Below are 15,081 nucleotides of genomic sequence, written 5' to 3'. Positions count from 1 at the left end.
GATATGGGGCAAACAACCCAGGGTTTGCACAGTCCTATACACTCATGGTATTTCCTTTTTCTTGACAGGTTATTTTCAGAGCTTTGTCACCACCATATGATATGGAGAACCCTTACAGTGCCAAAGCACAGGAGCAGCTAAAGATCACCAACCTTCGTGTGCAGCTGCTAAAACAACAGTCTTGTCCCTGTCAGAGAAATGACCTGAACGCAAAGCCTCAGCATTTTACACACTATGCAATCTATGATTTCATCGTCAAGGGCAGCTGCTTCTGTAATGGCCATGCTGATCAATGTGTACCTGTTGATGGCTTCAGACCTGTCAAGGCTCCAGGAGCATTCCACGTGGTATGTAAAACAGATTCTCACCAGTGAAAAATCATAAGTTACCTTCAGCTTTGGAGCTGGTCTCTGTTTGCATAGTACTTGTTTCTTCCTCTGCTTATTCACTTCCCTGACTCTATACCCATCTTATTAACCTGTTTTTTAATCTTCAATTTTAGAATTATAAATAGTCAAGCATGATAACAAGAATCCTTGGAAAGCATCCATGCCAGTTTTTAGTACCATGACCTTCAGATATAAAGTGTAAGGTGAGCAGTAGGAGAGGTTGGCATAATCATATTGGTGGCATTATCACACAGAAGCCAGCTTTGACAATAAATGGGGACCATTGTTGAGTAGATTTTATAGTGGAAAAAACGAGAACCTCAGTTTAATGCCTGGTATCTTTTGCTGTTCAGCCAATAGAATGAATAATAATTCTCCTCTGTCAAGAGTGGCCTGATCCCCTCTCTCCCTAAGGCAGAGTTAAGCTCTCTTTCCTCTAGGTTCACACATCTCTTGTGCTTTCTTCTGAACATTTACCTCTCTGCATCTCCTAGGAGATCCCAAACTCCCTGAGGACAGAGACTGTGATCTTTGTATCCTCGGGACCCACTGCACTACCTGAGCCAGAAGTAGGCCTTCAGTAGGTGTATGATTAAATGATAGCAACATAGGAATAGAGAGATGATGAAAAATTACTGTCATTGTTTGTTCTCACCTCACTTTCTTCCAGCCTACTAGTTTCTAGACACTAATGGATCTTTTACCTAATATTGCTTCAAATAGAGGATGAGATGATTTGTTTTATCTAAGTTAATTGTGTTTGTGTATGATTCAAATAGAAAATAACTCAGATATTCTAGAGACATGTCAACCTACTGGACTGCAGTTTGTGTGAGGTAGAGTGCTAGAAATTTCTGCCATTATTTTTAAGTGAATTAGTGAAAGGAGATCCTACAGGCTACAATAGGCTGAATGTTTGTATTCCCTCCAAAATTTATATGTTGAAATCCTAATCCCAAAGGGGGGGAGTGGCTCTGGAGGTGAGGCCTTTGAGAGGTAATTAGGCCATGAGAATGGATTCCTCAGAAATGGATTAGTGCCCTTTGAGAAGAGGCCAGATGGCTAGCTAGCTCTCATTTTGCCATGTGAGGACACAATGAGAAGCTGGCAGTCTGCTACCCGGAAGAAATCCTCACCAGAACCTGACCATGCCGGCACCCTGATCTTAGGCGTTCAGCCTCCTGGACTGTGAGGAATAAATTTCTGTTGTTGATAAGCCACCTAGTCTAGGGTATAGCAGTCTGTGCTGACTAAGATGCTAGCCTTTGCTTCCTCAATTGTCTCCTATAATCGGAGTCTTATAGAATCACTTCAGGGTAGAGTCCTGAGCAAGAGACAGGCACAAGCAAACCCCTATAATGTGGCCCAGAGTAGGCCATATCAGTGGAGTGAATAATCTGTGAGACAACCTGAATGGCTTTGATCAACCAAACTAAATTACCAGAGTTCTCAAGAGCCTTACAAAACTTTCATTCATATGCATTTTAAAGCAATAGTTTCTTTCTTTCTTTTTTTTTTTTTTAGTAAGTCTTCTGAATGTAAATTTCCCCAAAGACAGCAACACTCCCTAAGGTTAAAAAGAAAACTCTAGGCATTTCTATTATATTCTGTGGGTGCATGCAGACACACTGTCCAGAATGAGAGCCACTCACAGCAGCTATCTTGCGTCTGCCTCTCATCCAAGAGCAGCAATTCCATTATCATCTCCTGTGGCTGGAACAAGCTGGGCAAGGTATGGAACCTGCCCAAACTGCAAACCGAAGACAAACCACATCAGCCACATGAGCTCTGTAAACACTGTGACTGTCTCTCCCTCTGTGCTTCTGGAAGCAAGGGCGGCCAGGCCATGCTGTGGGACCTCAACAAAAGCAAGTACCTTTATATGCTAGACAGTGGGGGCATCCTCATCACTCTGTGCTTCAGCCCCAACCACTACTGGCTCTGTGCCACCTGGGCCCCAGCATTAAGGTCTGGGACTTGAAGGGCAAGATCATTGTAGATGAACTGAAGCAAGAAGGTATCAGTCTCAGCAGCAAGGCAGAGCCACCCCAGGGCACCTCTTTGGCCTGGTCTGCTGATGGACAGACTGCTGGCTATTGAGCAACCTGGTACAGGAGTGGCAGGTGATCATCAGCATCCAATATATTCCAGATCTTTAGAAACAAAAAACTGACTTTCTGTCTTAAAAATAAAAGAAATTCTATTCTGCTAAATTCAACAGGGAATAGTTACACAGAGTTACCAGAGATTTTTGCAAAAGTCTTAAAATACAACTATTCTAAACAATCTTCTGCCAGCAAGAAAACTGTCGCCATGAGTCCACACCCCTGTGTCTGTGCCTGCTGGCCCTCTGCTCCATCCTGTCACTACCCCTGCTCTCTTATTGCCCACCATAGCTCTGGTACACTCCAGCTACATCCTGTCTGGGGTCACTGCCACCTCCCACCCAGGCCTTGCTGCCTTGGTGTCTGATGCAGCCAGCTCCTGGTGGGCTCATGTGGAGATGGGGGCCCCAGATCCCATCCTAGGAGTCACAGAAGCCTATAAGAGAGACACCAACATCAAGAAGAGGAGTCTGGAAGGTGGTGCCTACTAGGATGATAATGAAAAGCTATACATACACCCTAGTGTCCAGATTGCTGCAAAAAGTCCGGACAAAGAATATCTGCCCATTGCTGAAATGGCTGAATTTTGTAAGACATCTGCAGAATTAGCCCTGGATGAGAACAGCAGTGTTGAAAAGTGGCCAATATGTCACTATGCAGATCATTTCTGGAACTGAGGCCATACGGATTGGAGCCAGATATCTGCAAAGGGTTTTTAAGTTCAGCTGAGACGTCTTTCTGCCCAAACCATCCTGGGGAAATTACACACCCATCTTCAGGGACACTGCATGCAGCTACATGGTTATCTATCCTATGACCCCAAAACTTGTGGCTTTGACTTCACAGGTGCTAAGAAGGGCATTTCAAAAATGCTAGAGCAAAGTGTTCTCCTGTACACCTGTGCCCACAATCTTGTGGGAGTGGACACCTCGTCTTGAGCAGTGGAAGGAAATAGCAACAGTAGTGAGGAAAAATAATTTCTGTGAGTTCTTTGACATGATCTACCAAGGCTTTGACAGTTGTGATGGTAACAAGGATGCTTGGGCTATGCGCCACTTCATCAAAGAAGGCATTAATGTTTTTCTCTGCCAGTCCTATGCCAAGAACATGGGCTTATACGGTAAGCGTGTGGGAGCCTTTCCTGCAGTCTTCAAAGATGCTGATGAAGCCAAAAGACTGAAATTACAGTTGAAGATCTTGATTCATCTGATATGTTCCAACCTTCCTCTCAATGGGGCCCAGATTGCCTCAACCATTCTGACTAATCTGGATTTTCAAAAACAGTGGTTGCAAGAAGTTAAAGTCATGGCCAACCTCATCATTAACATTTGGACTCAGCTGGTCTCCAACCTCAAGAAGGAGGACTTCTCCCACAATTGGCAGCACATTCCTGACCAGATTGGCATGTTTTGTTTCACAGGGCTAAAGCCTGAACAGATGGAGAGGCTGACCAAGGAGTTCTCCATCTACATGACAAAGGTCAGCCACATCTCTGTGGCAGGGGTCTACCTTGCTCGTTTACAAGGGCACCGAGTGATTTGGTAGGGAACAGAGACAACCTGCTTGTGTTCAGCCTCTGCTATTGTGAGATTGGCATGGAGAATGGTGGTGAGCGGATCATTTCTTTTAACCACGGTGCTTAACACTCAGCGATTGAATGTGTTTCTCAGAAAAGAACATGTAGTGAAATGGGGCAGAGGTATCCGTGGCTGATTCTGAAACTTTTGGGCTCTAAACTGAAGTCTTTCCCATTCTTTTATCTCCAGCTTTTCCAAAAGAGTTTACATGTGCAAGAAAATCACAGGCCCCGCGAACCTGACCAGCATGCCATTGCAATACTGCAGGAGCTTTAACTGAGGCACCTTATGGTGTTGAGGGTTTCCTCTGTGGATCCAGCATGAGAAATAGCCCATATGAGAGGCTTTAATGCAAAGACATAGTTCTAACAGTAACAGTACTCCTGCTACTGCCTTCCTGTGATTGAGCAATTTTATCAACAGACAATAATGTAGGAATTGTGTTTTATGAAAACCAGCAAATCTGTGGCCACTGCAGCAAGGAAAACACAAGATGCTGTTTCCTGTCTTGTTTGAGGGGGAAAAAGAAAGAAGGCTCTCCTTTTTAGTAATTGCAGGCATTTTAATGTTCCTCTCTCCTCCCTTAGCACTGCTGTTCTTTTCCTTAGGTACAAAGGTATATGACTAGCCTAGATTTTCATCTTGTTCTACTGTTTGACTGACCATCCACCCATCCTCTCAAGATTTACTTATTTGAAGAATGAAAAAACATAACTTTCTGCTCATCCCATACCCTCACCTTTCTCAGCAAAGAAGAGTGGACAGTAGGCAACTGCATTTTATTTTAGCAGCCTCTCCAGCGATGGGTTGTTTCCTGTTGGGTTTTTGCCTCTGCCCAGTTGGACCTCATACTCTGATTCAGCGTGGTTGTGCTGTCACTCATGAGTTGGGCAATACAGGGTAGTGTCAGGAAAGAGGTTATTCTGGGCTTTGGTTTTAACTGTGTGTGCTGCCAGTTGGGCTCGGGCTTCACCCTTTGGAAGGATGACCATCTGCTCTAATCATGTAGACTGCTTGCAGCCTGGTTTCTCAGTTACAATAAAGTTACTGTAGGAACCTCTTCCCTTCAAAAACAGGAAAGAAAGAAAACTACCATTCTATAAAGAAGATCTGGATAACCAAGGAGAGGGGATTATATAGTAAGTGTTTTTCCATTTCAAAAGGATGTTAGAATGAGAAGTCTCCATTCTAGAAGACTCTCTGGGACAGAAACTTCATTTCCTTACTAATCTCAGGCAGCTTTGAAATCAGAAGCAATTTCCCTTTAAAATAATACTACTTTTGTGACTTCCTGCTCCCCAGCTTTCATATCTATTTCAACGTGTGCAGCAGTGGTGGTAGCCCCTACTGCTGTAACTATAGCATGCACTGGAAACAGGCAAGGCCAAGTCAAACCGGCAGCTAGAGCCAGGTAGAGGTAAGAAACAGGCTGTGTGGTCCAGGCTATGTTGGCTTCCAGGGATCCAGTTCCATGAGAATCCTTGCTGTCTCTTTTCTTAAATAAAAAAGAAAAACCTATAAGCAACTGGACCAACAGAGGCTTAGGTGCATTTTATTTTTGTGTGTGTGTGTTTTTCTGGATTACGAAGAGCTGGATTAAATTTGGGTATGGGTGCCTCTTTTGAAAGGGATGTTCTCATACCTATGATTGCTTCGCTGAGCACAGTACACATTAAAAGCATAATCTTTTGCTTCCTGAAGAACATGGTCATAAGGTCAGTTGTCCTTAAAATTGTGTATCTGTGAACACCATTCATTATAGGTATGTGGAAATAAATAACTGGATTTGTAAATTGTGTCTGCAGAATGGAAGGTAGTCTCTTAAGAAGGGCTCTTCTTCTACTAGCCAGCTTGCCCTATGTATGTGTGTATAAGTCTGACTTTCTTTAGCAGTTTTGCTTTAGAGCAGTCATTCTCAAAGAGTTAGTCCCTGAACCAGCAGCAGCAGCATTACCTGGCAATTTAGTAGAATTACGAATTCTCAGGCCCTAGTCCAGGCTTACTGAGTCAGAAACTCTAGTGACGGGTCCCAGGAATCTGTGTTTAACAAACCCTCTGGGTGATTACAATGCTCACTGAAGTTTGAAAGCTGCTGCTCCGTAGACAGCTACAACTAATATTGTTGTGGGGGCGACTAATTAATTAAGATCTGATTTTATGTGCTATAATTTTTGATGGCTGATGACAGAGAATTAAGGAAGTTAATGGAATTGATACTTTGTTTCTTAAGCTATATAAGATTTTAAGGTCATTTTCTTTCTTTAGGGAAAGGGAGTAGGAAAAGATACAGAGTGGGATACAAGTCGGCAGCTTCATTTATCTTAAAATACTCCTGTGTCTTTTATGTTTTTAAATTGATTTGAGAGAGAGGAAGAGAGAGATAGAGACATTGATTGGTTGCCTCCCCTATGTGCCCAAACCGGGGAATGCTCTGACTGGAAATCAAACACACCACCTCTGGTGTACGGGACAAGGAGAGAACCAACTGAGCCACTCCTGTGTCTTTTAAAGCAGTACCGCCTTTTCCATGTTTGTCCTTCTCGTATCTTTTGCCAGTTCAATTTTTTGTTCGTTTTACTGGAAGGCAGAACAATGACTGATACCTTAACATTGGAATCAGACCTGGATTTGATTCACCACACTATTCACTAAGTTAGTCTCACTGAATCTCAGTTTCATAAGAAAGTAAAGATAATATCTTATGTAGTTATTGTAAAAATTAAAAAACATAGCAGCCAATGCCTAGGACATAATAGACACTACTTATGGTTACTGCTGTTATTATATTGTATTATCTCAGCTACTTCCACCTCTTCCCCCACATGCTCTTCTACATCAATAATGACAAAAATAAATTATAGCTTATGTGCTGTTGGACATGAATACAGGGCTGGGGGCTTGTGGCAAGGAAAACGGTACTTTGACTCTAGCCTCCTGGGATCACAGGAATTATGTGAAGAGGAGATCGCAAGCTTTTTTTCCTTTGCAGCTGGAGAGGACTTATTTAGCTCTCTTTCCTAGCAGCTGGTGATTTTACAGTTGTCGAATGGATGATAATATGAAGGAACACGGAAAGCTTCATTGTTTTACCAAAGTATTATCCACTAGATAACACAGAGGTCTTAGAATACCATGAAGAATTATTTAAATGTCTTGAATTACACTTGTTAAGGTGGTTTTTCCTTTTGTTATCAGAAACTCACTACAAAAGAGTAGCAATATTTTGACTGATGTGTTCAAATCTGAGAGTAGCATTGAGACCTGTGGAACCATATAGTGGAGTTTGAAGGAAATGTTACTGAGCCACCTAGTTGTGTGGGGCAGGGTTTAGAATCATGCATACAGTTTTGTGACAGAAATTTCTCTCTTCTGAACCTGAATGTATTTATTCATGTATTTATGTTTGCACATCTTACATGTCACATTTTGTAAATTCAGAACAGGTTCAAGACCATCGTTCTTATCTTCTTTTAAAAAATTCTTCACTGTACTGTGAATAAGCAAAAAGTAATAATTAGAAAGCTCTCGACTCCTTAAGGTATTAAGGAAATGATCAGAGGGCTTAAAAACAACCAATAAAGTTATTAAATGAGAACATTACATCATAACTTTAAAATATTTTTACATAGTAAAACATACATTCATGTTTGAAAATGAATACCTGTAAATTAGTTCTAGGTTTTCTAAGCAGAGAAAAAAATTATCATGGATTATAAGTACTACTATTAATAGTTACCACTTATCAAATGTTTATTGTGCACCAGGTCTTATGCTGTCGTGCCATAAATGTTATTGGATTTAATCTTCACAACAACTGGATGATCGATGATCATCATTTTCTTTCATACAAGAGGAAGTGAAGCTTGGAAATGTTATCAGACTTCTCAAAAGTTAAGAAAGGGTAGAGCCACAGTTCAGATTCACCTGTCAAACACTGAAGTCCATTCTCTTTTTGCTGTTGTTATGCTGTTAAAGATTTAGATCTAACCAGGGTTGACATTATGCCAAGAACAGAGAAAAAAGACGGGATAAAGGACAGGAGGGGCAAGAGAGCAGGGGGTGGGCCCAAGGGATTGATTATCATGATGGACTGTAGAATCTAAACTGAGCAAGGAGGAAAGTTAGGACAGGAGAGCAAAGACTATTCTCACCACCAGAGGTCTGCTGTTTTATATTTTGTAAATCCCTTTCTCATGTATTGTTTCACTAGATCCTTACTACAACACTAGAAGTATTTTTATTTCAATTCTGCAGATAAGGGAAACTGAGATACAGAGAGATTAATTTACTTGCTTGAAGTCACAGTGACAGAGCAATTACTCAGAATCCTTATTACTGTACCCCGTCATCATCCCCAATAGACTACCAAAAAACCGTTATTAAGAAGATTCCTTCTATAGGAATAGGCCATCTTTCCAAATCATCTACATTTTAATATGGAACCAGAAATTGTTTTTGATTCTCTCACTTATCTTCTATTCAGTAACTAGTGAAATGGCTCAAAGGGAAGGAATTGACTGTCTTTTGGGGGGGTATACATCATCTTTGATGGTTATTTTTGGTTTTATTAGGAAGAGGGATTTTTAGGCCTACAATCCTACTTTCATCTCTAGCCCTAAATAATTTTCATTGTGAATTAAAAGCAGCAGCAATCCCAGTTATTTCATTTGTCACATCAGATCTTGCGGAATGGGCAATCCTATCAAGAAAGGGGGCACAATGTTGTATTCCTAATGTTAACAAAATATGAAACCTGCCAACTGGGTACTTTTAGTGTGAGACTGTTCTCCATCCATTGAAAGGTCTTAACCTTCTTATTTCAGTATTCCTGTGTTAGCACAGTATAGTTTTGCCAGTAGTCCCTTGGCAATGAGTAACTACAAACACCATAGAAGGTGAACAGAATGTTGTTTTACTTCATTTACTACCTTGTGTTTCCTAGTAGAAGGGCAAGCCAGTAAAATATGTTCATGGCTGGAAATTATTAGTGTTTTGATTGTAAAACTTCCAATTAATCTAGCCTTATTTTCTGTCTAGACAGTAAGACGTGTTCTCTTTTAATGACAAAAGTTGCCTGAATTACCCTTTTTATTGGATGATCAGGAAACCAGAAGACTTCAAAACTAGAGGCATTATATAATAATTTTTACACTTATGAAAGAATTCCCAATGGGGTTTCTTTTAAGAGTCCTCCCAAAACATTTAAATATATATTTATAGGCCTTTGACTATTTCACTGAGAGGTTAAAGGATAAAAATATCTGAAAACTAAAATGTTGCTGTTAGAGCTGACATCTCTGAAAGTAAAATATAAGCCAATAGGAAAGTAAGGTTTATTATCCAAATATGATATTTATACATTCAACTTTTCATGAATCACAGAATGTGAAACGTGTATATTTAGGTAAAAATTGGGGCATTGTAAAGGTACAAAAATGAGTTTCTTTAACAGGTTCAAGCTGCTAGTTTTATAAATTTGGGAAACAAGTCAAATTTGACTTTGTAATTTTATTTATTTTTTTTACTATGGTGCTCCTTAGATATCTCACTTTGCAAATTTTTTTAATGAGTATTTTCTTTTTAGTGTAGCACTTTGGGGTCTATCCTTATGGATAGTTGGGAGCGTGGAGCCTGAGCTCTGGGTCAGGAAAACCTGGTTTCCCTGTTTAACTGCTAATACAATGGGGTGAGGAGAGAGTTTCATGGAAAGAGAAAAGCTGAGGTTACAGATAGATATCTGACTTCTGGTTCACAGCCCCAGTGCTCATATCTCTAAGGTACTTCATTTGTGTCTTGCCAATTTTCTAAGAGCTGGAAATGTAGTTCAATTTTTCCTAAAACAATTACATTCAGTAGAAGATAAGCTGTAATTTAAATCCTTAGTCCCTCTTACAAGGAGAATTTTTCGTGACCAGATTCATAAGGTTAAAATACACACACACACACACACACACACACACACACACACACACGTATGTATGTATGTATCATAATTATTTCACTAGATAGAATTCACAGCCATTTCAAATAGTGAGAAAAACAAGGTCTCTTAATCTTGGCACTCAAAGCCTTAATACTATAATTGAAACTACAGTTGTATTATATCTTAGCAATGTAAATATCTTAATGGAATAAAACAATACATGTGTGGGGATATAGAAAGACTATAGTATTTGTTAACTCATTATAAGATTTTTTTTTAGTCATATGGAATCTGAAATCTTTTTAACTTTTCTCTCTAGCTCTTTAGATAGAAAGAAGAAAAAAATATGGTTTCAAAAACTGCAATGTATTTAGCTTTAAGAGAGCTCACATATTAGAAATAGGAAAAAAATTACATGTATTCCACTATTAAAGATTTTATATATACTACAAACAATTATGAAATTCATAAGAATAAACACTCATCAGGTGTCCTTTGCCTTTCCTTTTTGCATCTCTAAAGGCACCACTGCCAGGCATGTAACTTAGCTGGCTAGGTCAGTTCTCGGAATTCCTGAAGGGCAGTGGTTTCATTGTTTCCTGGACAGGGCATTAAAGTTAAAGAGAATTTGGGATCCTAGTATTTCTATATGCTAAATAGAGGCTAAAGATGGTAGTTGTAGCCGATTAATCTTCTAATTCTTATTTGTAATTTAATTAAATTATCAAATATAATAAAAAAGGAATTTAACACTCTTGGATTACATTTTGCCACTTAACTCCATTAACATTTTGCAAAGCAAGGAATTACAACCTGTTTTGTCAAACATTTAGGTTATTAATGGCCTTGACACAAAACCCCAATCATTTTTCTGCCCTTTCAGAGTCCCATATACGTCTCTCAATTAAAACATTTACCTCACTCTATTGTAGTTATTTGCTTACATATCTAACATTCCCTATCTGCTAAAATGTCTGATACTTTAATGGAAAATACTAGGCCATTCACAATATCTAACATAAAATAGGTTAAAAAAATCTTGGGTCAATATATAAATGAATTAATCAATGTCATTTTAAAAATAGGAGACAATAATGTTATTCACTTGAGATAATAATGTAAATAACATTAATAGTTATGCTCTTGATTGACTCTGTCATACATCTACATACATCTTCTGTTTTAATCCTCAAACAAATTCATGGGGACAGTATCATCTTTATTTTAAAGGTAGAAACATATATCTTGTTATTAAGGAACTTATCCAAGATTTTTGAGATCAGCGATTAGAAACTCCATGTGTCTATTTCCAAAATTTATTATTTTTATGTCACATTTATCCACATAATGCTAAGAAAAGAACCCAATTTAAAATGAACAAAGGTTTGAATGGACATTTCTCCAAAGAAGATATGCAAATGGCCAATAAGCATATGAAAAGATGCTTGACATCCTTAGTTATTAGGGAAATGCAAATCAAAACCACAATGAGATACTACTTCACATCCACTAGGATGACTATAATCAAAAAGAAGTAATAGTTCTAGCAGGTTTTGTTTAGTGGTTAGAGCATTGGCCCACTGACTGAAGGGTCCAGGGATTAATTTCAGCCAAGGGTACATGCCTTGGTTGCAGGCTCAATCCCAACCTGGGCGAGTGCGGGAGGCAACGAATCAATGTGTCTCTCTCACATCGATGTTTCTCTCTCTCTCTCTCTCCCTTCCACTCTCTGAAAAGCAATGGGAAAAAAAAAATCCTCAGGTGAGGATTACAAAAAAAAGTCAATAACAGTGTTGACGAGCATGTGGAAAAATAGGAACCTCCATACACTGCTGGTGGGAATCTAAAATGGGGCTGCTGCTGCTGTTGAAGACAGTCTGGCAGCTTCCAAAAAAGTTTAATACAGTTACCATATGAGCCAGAAATTCTCTTCAGTGTTTACCCAAGAGAACTGAAAGCCTATGTCTACACAAAATCTGTGCATGAATGTTCATAGTAGCCCCAACGTGGAAACAACCCAATGTCCATCAACTGATGAATTAATGAACAAAGTGTGGTACATCCATACAATGGAATATTACCCAAAAAGAAATGAAGTACTGATACATTCTACAATGTAAATGAACCTTGAAAACATTATGCTAAGTGAAAGAAACCAAACACAAAAGGGACATATTATATTATTCCTTTTTATATGAAACGTTCAAAATAGGGAAATCTATAAAGACAAAGTAGATTATGGTTTCCAGGAGTTGGAACTGAGTGAGGAATGGTGAGGGACTGCTTTAATGGGCAGAGTTTCTTTGGGGGGGCAATAAAAATGCTCTAGAATTAGATGGTGGTAATGATTGCATAATTTTTTTGAATATGCTAAAACCACTGAATTGTATGCTTTAAAATGGTTAAAATGATGAATTTTATGTTAGGTGAACATAATCTCAATAATAAAAAGCCAATAACAAACAAAAAACCCATGGCTTGTTATATAGGAATTTTACAGTAGTGATATATTTCTTTTCAAGCCCCAGTAATTAAGCTGACTGTTTTAAAAAGCAATAGGGTATTGAATAAAACCAATTATTTCAATAGCTGTGGCTGTGGCTGGGGCTGTTGTTTCATCATTGTACAAATGATCACAGACTAATGACTGCATTCAGATAGAGTTGCTAAACAACCATAAGTTTTAATAAATCATTATTGATCTTTCATATGATCATACTCAATAATGAAGACTATGTTTTATAAGGTTCACCTAGAAACAAGTAATTTTTCAATATAAAAAGAAGAATGCGAATGAATTAATTCAACAACAAAAGACTATGGAAGAAAACATGCCCTAGCAACTGGCTTCTTGTACTACAATCAGGGGCTCATTTATCTTAAACAAGTCAACTTTTGTAACACCCTCGGCACTGTATAGAGTACTGAGTGACAGTCAAACAGAGCTGTCAAGAAAAAAGGAAAAAGTGGGAAATGTGAACTAGAATGAATAAAAATAAAAAAACCAACTTTGTAAGAGAATGTAAAATAGCCTGTGACAAGGAATTTTCCTTTAAAATAACCAGAAGCTATGTGAGCACATTGAGCAAGTGAATGCCAATGGGTAAAAAGTACTTAATAATCCCCCACAGCATTTCTAATAGAATTTACCTGGCCCCCAACTAATTATAAAACCTCATCTAAATCCTAAAAGGCTTTGAACAAAACCTCCACTAAATGTTCCTTCATTCTCTAATCAAATGCTCCTTGACAGATAACTTGCTTACAAAATGAGTTCTACTAGATTTTTGCCTTCACTCAGTTTCCCAGGTTCTTGCCCCATAGTTGTGTTAATAGTTTTAACAGCACATTAGAAGTTCTGTATTATTAATTCCACTTTTGCTATTTCTTTCTAAAATTATTTAAGTTAAATAGGTGCTAAGAAATTGACATCAATATGATCCCTTTTCCCCTCAGTGAGATTTTTATCATAAAAAGTTATTTTAGGTGTTTGTGGGAAGGAAAAAATCCTCCCTATGACATCACTCTTCTAAGTTGGAGCCTCTAATGTTTTAGGACTCTCTCAGGAGTTTTGTTCCCTGTTCTGCCACTGATTTGCACTGTGACCTTAGAAAAGTTTAAGTATTAAAAGACAAGTGCAAAGTGAAATTATGAAAACACTTAACTGAGATCAAATGAGGAGCACAGATGGAGTGGGTTGAATGGCTATTAGCAACTGTCCTAGTCACTCACCTTGAGAAGGTAGCAATTTTGTTTGAAATAAGTTTCATTACTTAGCTGTATACTGAGATAGTTTCTTATATAGTATTACGGGAAATTCAAAGTCTGTTGGTTAACACAGGTAGCTAGGTATTAATAAAGAACGGGAGCAAAGGGAATCAGACATTAAGAATCCTAATCTAGCCCGGCCGGGCGTGGCTCAGCTGTTGAGCGTCGACCTAGGATCCAGGCGATAGGGGTTCAATTCCCGGTCAGGGCACATGCCCGGGTTGCGGGCTTGATCAATGACTCTCTCACCATTGATCCTTCTGTCTCTCTCTCTCCCTCTCCTTTCCTCTCTCTGAAATCAATAAAGATATATTTAAAAAAAAAAGAAAAAAGAATCCTAATCTACCAGGGAGCTGAATCGGACAGTAAGCCTGCTTCTAGGCAACTTCAGCTTCACACACTCCCTGGGGGACCACAGCATCCTCCACCCTCAGAACCTAAACCTCAAAGTGAGCAGGAAAGATGGTTACTGTTCATTAGCCAGGGTTACCAAGGAAGGAAGAAAACCAATAAAAGGGAAATTCTTCTGCTGGGCACATGCCCCGTAGATGGTTGCAGGGGGAGGTCCTTCTACTATGAGGCATGTGCAATAGGAGCTAAGACTGGGAGTGTCTAGCCTGGAAAGAGGATCGGATTGGAAAAGGGACACAGAACTCCAGAAGATCTATGAAATGAATTGGTTAGGGGCAGGGCCCAGCACAAGCCCACAAAGGATTGGGAAAGAGATTGGTCAATTTGAAAGTCCAAGATAACATAATCTAAGCCTAACAGATGTCCCTGACCCCGTAACATGTATTTGTTAGTGCACTTACGTGTTCTCTCTCTGTACCAGCCATGTGGGCCTAGCAGCCACAGGGGCCCAAAGCATGGTCCCTAAGCACAGGCTCTAAGTGGGCTCCAAGTGTGAGCCTGGGACTGGGTATGGCAATGCAACACCAGCCAGAGTGCTGCTGGGAACAGAGGCTAGGCTGGCCAGGTGAGGGCAGGGACTGAACTGGACTGAACCAATGACACAAAATTTCTGGACCCTGGACTTTCTTCTAGGATTGATGAAGACAAGACTGAATTTCTTCCACAGTGGGATGGGACTAAATCTGGGACAACCCTTTGTATGTACTCCAGTTTCAAGAAATCTTACAGCCATACCTCATCCTCCAATGCATGGTCCCTGAAATGCTTTTCTCGTGACATGGCAAGGACACCATTTCCACCAGCAATGTCTATAGACAAGAACTGCAGCAAGAATATAATGATATTTGTCAATCTTCCCTTGCTTTATATCTTGCAGCTAAAGAAATTGTGACTTTTATAGAGGAGAA

General features: G+C 39.4%; 1 protein-coding gene and 2 pseudogenes across 2 annotated transcripts in view; all 3 read left to right on the top strand.

Moving 5' to 3' along the window:
• Window positions 1–15,081, top strand: part of NTN4 (netrin 4) — a 97,029-nt gene that overhangs the window by 38,861 nt on the left and 43,087 nt on the right. For both annotated transcript variants that reach the window (XM_087814836.1, XM_016221824.2), the window contains exon 3: window positions 69–347. In XM_087814836.1, coding sequence (XP_087670962.1) covers window positions 69–347 — 279 coding nt within the window. The remainder of the gene's footprint in view (window positions 1–68; window positions 348–15,081) is intronic.
• On the top strand, window positions 1,486–2,548 carry LOC107543965 (small ribosomal subunit protein RACK1 pseudogene; annotated as a pseudogene).
• On the top strand, window positions 2,707–4,039 carry LOC107543966 (aspartate aminotransferase, mitochondrial pseudogene; annotated as a pseudogene).

Source organism: Miniopterus natalensis, chromosome 2 (genome assembly GCF_054644295.1).
Source record: "Miniopterus natalensis isolate mMinNat1 chromosome 2, mMinNat1.hap1, whole genome shotgun sequence".
Lineage (NCBI taxonomy): Eukaryota > Metazoa > Chordata > Mammalia > Chiroptera > Miniopteridae > Miniopterus > Miniopterus natalensis.
Note: the sequence above shows the minus strand (reverse complement) of the source record. Positions and strands in the feature narration are given on the sequence as shown.